This window comes from Lineus longissimus, chromosome 8 (assembly GCF_910592395.1).
Source record: "Lineus longissimus chromosome 8, tnLinLong1.2, whole genome shotgun sequence".
Lineage (NCBI taxonomy): Eukaryota > Metazoa > Nemertea > Pilidiophora > Heteronemertea > Lineidae > Lineus > Lineus longissimus.
The window spans coordinates 10,317,695-10,323,644 of record NC_088315.1 but is presented as its reverse complement, the minus strand read 5'-3'; the positions used below and the strand labels follow the sequence as shown (position 1 = coordinate 10,323,644).

At 42.3% G+C, this 5,950-nt stretch overlaps 2 protein-coding genes across 2 annotated transcripts; one reads left to right on the top strand and one right to left on the bottom strand.

Annotated features, from left to right (window-relative positions):
* The first annotated feature begins 406 nt into the window (after positions 1–406).
* Positions 407–2,216, top strand: LOC135492582 (putative nuclease HARBI1). Its single transcript, XM_064779126.1, has 3 exons — positions 407–455; positions 1,038–1,349; positions 1,720–2,216. The coding sequence occupies exons 1-3, from the start codon at positions 407–409 to the stop codon at positions 2,214–2,216; spliced, it is 858 nt and encodes a 285-aa protein (XP_064635196.1).
* A 177-nt stretch (positions 2,217–2,393) lies between these two features.
* On the bottom strand, positions 2,394–4,786 carry LOC135492581 (uncharacterized). The gene is made up of 5 exons (XM_064779125.1): positions 4,462–4,786; positions 3,568–3,642; positions 3,226–3,333; positions 2,920–3,003; positions 2,394–2,755 (listed from the first exon to the last, which is right to left on the bottom strand). The coding sequence occupies exons 1-5, from the start codon at positions 4,688–4,690 to the stop codon at positions 2,514–2,516; spliced, it is 738 nt and encodes a 245-aa protein (XP_064635195.1). The 5' UTR covers positions 4,691–4,786; the 3' UTR covers positions 2,394–2,513.
* Between the last annotated feature and the right edge of the window lie 1,164 nt (positions 4,787–5,950).

Here is a 5,950-nt window from a genome sequence, read left to right as displayed (position 1 = left end):
ATTTCTGCAGTTCCTTTCGCCAGTCCTTGTTCTCTACCTGAGCGAGCGATTCGGATCCGTTTAAGAAGAGAGTCATTTTGACGTTCAACCTCTCTGTTTGCCTGAGCCCACCTAGCAGTAACTTGGAGATGCTTTATACCATTTTCCTCACAATAGTCAGCAAACTCCTTCGACTTAAATTGTGGTCCTCTGTTCGATTTGATTGTCACCGGTAGACCATGACACCCAAATATTTCGTCCAGAAGTTCGATTACTTTCTCAGTGATCGTAGTAGTCATAACAGCATACTCGTAGTACCGGCTGTAGTAGTCTACTACAACCAAAATAGAATGTCCTGAAGGAAATGGTCCTAACAATTCAGTCGCAAGGTGTTGCCACGGCCCATCAGGCAATTGAGTAGGCCTCAATGGTTCAGGGGCCGGTTGCACAAAAGAAAAAAATAGTTAAAAATCACTGTTAGTTTATCTTGGCGTTAACTTAACTCCAAAAAGTTAATTTGGGTTGCAAGAAAGAAAATTATTTAAAAGTAGCGTTAAGTTAACGCTAACTTTAACTGACCTCCTAACCCCAAGATAAATCCCTATTTTGGAGTTAGTTGAAACAAAATGGTGGACAACCAGGCCCTGTTTGTGGCTTTCCAGCCATTTTTTCAAGCTCCACGGCATTTTAGAGAAAGAATCAACCACTTGAAGTTCTTCAATGACAAAAAACTTTTTAAAAGATACCGTTTTTGCAGAGAAACCATTGTTTTGATAGTTGCATGCTCAGGGAGGACATTGAAAGTGCGACCAACAGAAGCCATGCAATTTCGCCTGAGGTGCAAGTCTTGATTGCTCTCCGTTATTTTGCATCTGGAGCTTTCTTTGAAGTTATTGGGGACACTTTCGGTGTAGACAAAGCTAGTGTAAGTCGTGTGGTGCACAGGGTGGCTGGCCTGTTAGATGCTGCACGGGACGATTTTATTGTGTGGCCCCAGTCGGTGGAGGAGAGGCGTCGAATTCAAGCTGGATTCTATGCGATCTCACATTTTCCCAAAGTATTGGGATGCATCGACGGCACGCACATCAGAATAATATGCCCCAGTGAGCCACGTCCTGATGCTGATCATATCCCAGAACCAGCCAATGCTGCTGAGAATGACCAGGAGATGCGAGATGACCAGATAGGCCTACATGCTCCTGATCCTGCACATGCACCTGCACTGCCCATGCCTGCAGATCGCGAAGGCGAAGCCATGGAAGAAGCAGAACAACCCGCGCAAGTTCCTCCAGCTCCAGCCTACGAAGCATCTTTTGTAAACAGGAAGGGATATCACTCCATCAACGTGCAAGCAGTGGTTGACGATAAGGGTAATTACTTTTATAATTATACCTGAAAACATGCTAAATACTAGGGCCAATATCCATGATATCACAACAAGCGCCACATCCTCGACATCATGACATGCACCATGACTGACATGCCTTTTTTGGTAAACGAACGTTGACCAATTCCATGATTGCCTGACCAACAAAACATATGGAATGCCATTTATGCAAAAATTATCTCTTGTACACTGTTCCTCATAAAGATAGAATACGCATAGTTTTTGTATTTTTTCATCGTTAATTGCATAGAAACTTGTTGATGCTGAAATATGTTGAATATAATAAAATACGGAGTGGTCGTGTAATAATGATCAATAGCCCTCCTAACTAAAATGATACATTTCCTTTTCAGGAAAATTCACCAATGTAGTTGCACGTTGGCCAGGGGCAACCCATGATGCCTTTATTTGGAGGAACAGTGACCTTAAAGAGCACCTGGAACTGACAAACCCCAGAGGTGAAGATGGACTGTTGCTAGGAGATAGTGGATACCCTTGTATGCCGTATCTCATCGTCCCGTACGGAGCACCCACAACAGAAGCCCAGCAGAGATTGAACACTTCGTTATGTGCCACAAGAGTGAGGATAGAACATGCCTTTGGAGTGTTAAAGAGGAGGTTCCATGTTCTCCATGGGGAGATTCGTATGCAGCCAGACCGTGTAGTTAAGATCATCTCTGCCTGTTTTGTCCTGCATAATATTGCAAAGATGAGAGGAGAACGTGACCCCCGGCCAGAAGACGACGACAGTGATGACGAAGAAAATGATGAAGATGATGATGAGGAGTATGCTGGCCCAAACTCTGGCAGTGTTTACAGGGACTACCTCGCCAATCGCTACTTTGCTTAATTGACTGTGATCCACTGCAACCTGAGTGAGGGGATATATCAAAACAGTGGAAGCTACAGCCAGTGAATTTTCCAATTTCAAACTTAAAAACTATAACTATATGTATTGCATAATCAACACTCGCGTAAGAAATATACCATAACATTTTCATCATGTCACTTACACTGTAGCTTCTAATTTTGATACATTCCCTTTGTGTTTTAAATAACTTGATATTTACTATATATTTACTATTTAATATATTTAATATTTAAAAAATTCAAATCCTATAAACATAGATACTATTTACACATAAATTTACAGTTCAATGCCCGACAGACCCAAGAACTCCTTTTCCTTCAGCAGAGCAATCTCCAGCTGTAGCTTTTCTATTCGAAGGCCAGCCTCTTTCTGAAGAACTTCCTGAGTACGTGTTGTGGCCTTCTGCGTAACACGAGTTGCCTCAAGGACCTCAAGCTGCATGTTAAATACATCCTGCTGAGTCTTCTGTCGGCACATGGCGTCTGTCAGCAGACCCTTCGCATGTGCTTTCCTGGCACCTAGGAGAGAATGAAACAAATTATGACGGGTTAAATGGATCACACAGCACTTCAATTTTGTCACTTTGTGAACGGCCAGAGCTCATTTTAGCACATTTGATTGATTCATGTAGGGACTGCTTATCAAGAAAGGCTTTCGCCATTCTCGAGTCCCAACTACTCACCAGTGACTTTGCACAGTTTGGCCTTCTTTTTGGCTGGAGATTTTGGGGCAGTCATTGCAGTGGCTGTCATCGTCTGTTGAGAATCTAGAATAAAAAATGACAGTTCGGCCTATATGATGATAAATATCAAATCACGAAAGGTCACAAAATGTTTTGCAACCAAAACTCTGGCAAATATAGATTCAAATATCCAAAATGCAAATGCCTTGATATATGAGGTGTGGGCCAGGCTATCAGCATCGATACAGTATTAGACCCCGGGCCTAATAGCCTACTGAAAGACCGAACCTGTATCTAATAGCATACCAAGAATTATTGTGGCTCCCTCTATGTGTGTTTCGTGTGGTTGACGATCAAAAGTTGCCACAACCACTGCATCTGAGCAGTCGACATCAACATCTGCAGCTTGATTTACTGAAAAATTAAATGAAATTATCATAAAAAATAATTTTACTATTTCTAAATTAAAGACGCATGATGTCTAACCGGGTCACTACAGTCGCTTTCTGTTTCTCAGTAGGCCTACTTGTATTTCTTCCATTGTATACCGGTACCAATGTAATGTATCATAGTCTAAGAAATACTCGGCTCTTAATTGACATGGGCATATTTATCATCGAGCTTCCAGCACCTTTAAATTGAACTTACCAGGAGTCCAACCAGCCAGATCAGGTAATGTAGCAGGGAGGGAGACTGCTGCTGTAGCCTTTATAGGTGTGGTTACTGAAAATATTAACAAATGAAAGTTTTAAAGTTTAAAGGGAATGAATCACATAAATTGGCGGGAAAAATCAATAAATTCTAATTAAATCCATCGAAAATCCAAATTTCTATGATATTCCATTAAAACAGGGTGATGTCAGCTTAACAATAGGCCTAATGTGTACAATTGCGATCATTTTGTTAATTCTTTGAGGTAATTCACATGACTTATTGAATAAATTAAAAGTATTAACAAATATTTATATTGGAACTTATTTCTGTTTCACCCTGTATAGTACTATTTGCAAACTTTGCGTTCCATACACTTACTGGGCATGCTCAGTGCGTTTAGAAATATGGAGTCGGGAAATTTGCGAGCGCGTATTTGGAGCAGCGAATAACCACATTTTCTGTACTTTTGTGCAGTTGAACTACCTTATCTACTGATGAATTTGATTTATAGAGCTATGAAGTCAACTACTATGGTACTATTTCTAAGTGACGGTCATGAAAAGCTGTACTTTCGGCCGCTTGAAAAATGCATGCATGCACTGTCATGTCCATTGTCAGCATGTACACATGGTCGCTATACACACAGGAAGTCCAACAGAAATGGCTGGCAGAGTGCCAATATCGATGCAGGCACCAGACGACATACTTTGAACTTAGCCAGGGTAGGGCCGAGTTGAGCTTAATTCCACCAATGTTTTTGAAGATTGACATCAGGCTATGAAATCTAGACCTATGTAAGGCTTAGGCCTATGTTCAGAAATATATGCTGGTAGAAGTAGATAGCGTTTTATGGCCTAATTAGGCTAAATCGGAGCCTGGTGTACCTACCTGCAGACTCAAATCCACCAGTGATGCCTCTGAATGCTGCGTCTTTTTCGAATGTTTCTATTATTCTCTGCAGTGTAGGGTCGGCCTGTGGCATCTTTCCCCCTCCGCCAGTCCCTCTCTGGTGTTTTTGCTGCAGGGAATGGATCTCTTTCGCCTTTGAAAGCTGCTGGTTCCATTTTTCCCTGCAGTTATCCCCGGTCCTTGTGGCCACTCCCAAGGAACTAACCATTAGGGCAATTTCATCCCATTTGTTTTTTTTTCATTTTGTTTGTCACATCTGACGAAAACTTGGATCGCAAGATCCCAAGTTCATTTATGACAACATCGACTAAAACTTCGGCTTCTGAGTGTGAAAAATTTGGTTTTCTCTCCCTTTTTGTCTTTTGAGATGAATGATTCTCTATGGAGGCAGCCATCTTGCATGTCTTGCTTTCAATATGAGGACCAAATGCATTATGGGAAATGTCCCTAGCAACTAACATTGATTTACTTAAAAGTAGCGTTAGTTAACATTGGGCCTAACATTGATTTGTGAAACTCAATTTTAGCGTTATGTTAGCTAACGCTAAGTTAGGGACTTTAACATAAAAAGATAAACTAACATACTTTTATCACCATAACTTTTGTGTAACCGGCCCCAGGTGGGTCAGGTCTGGCAACGATGACATGCTTTACAGTATCTCTGCGCTGCTTTGTTGACTCCTGGCCACCAAACTTTGGTCCTCAAATTCTGTTTAGTGCCAACGATTCCCAAATGTCCCTCTTGAGCTAGGGCAAGTGTCTTCTCGAATTTTCCTGTGCTAATTGCCTGTTGTACAGTTTTGCGTTCCTCGTCCTCTGCCGAAGCTTCTTCTACTTGCCTCGAGGTGTTGCGTTCACAACAACAAAGCGTATATATTCCTCAGCGCCGTGGTTGTGCTCCACTTGACACTTAGCACTAAGAAGCCGGTGTGCAAGGGATAGTAGTCCTAGGGCTGATAGTCCGTGTAACAATAGCCCGCATTGCTAAATGCTTTGGTTAGGGTTAGCGGTACAATAGATCATGCTGCTTAATTGATCAAATACAATGCTACCGGACTATGACTCCAGGGGGACTATAGCCGCTGTCACACCGGGACAACGGATCTGCAATGTTAGAATGTCCGGGAATGTACACGACTTTGTAATCATAGGGTTGTAATCGCAAAACCCACCGCTCTACACGTGCACATGGTTTGGATCTAGGCCCATATATGGCTTCAAACGGCTTATGATCTGTCAGGAGTTCAAAAGATCGACCATATATGTAACTATGAAGACGCTCACATGCCCACACAAATGACAGGGCCTCTTTCTCAGTTTGTGAGTAACGTCTCTCACAATCAGTCAGGCTGCGACTCACATAACAGACTGGCACTAGTCCGCAATTTTGCTCTTGGACCAGGACAGCACCAATGCCTACTGGGCCTGCATCTGCAACGACTTTGGTTGGCGCGTCCTTGTCATAATA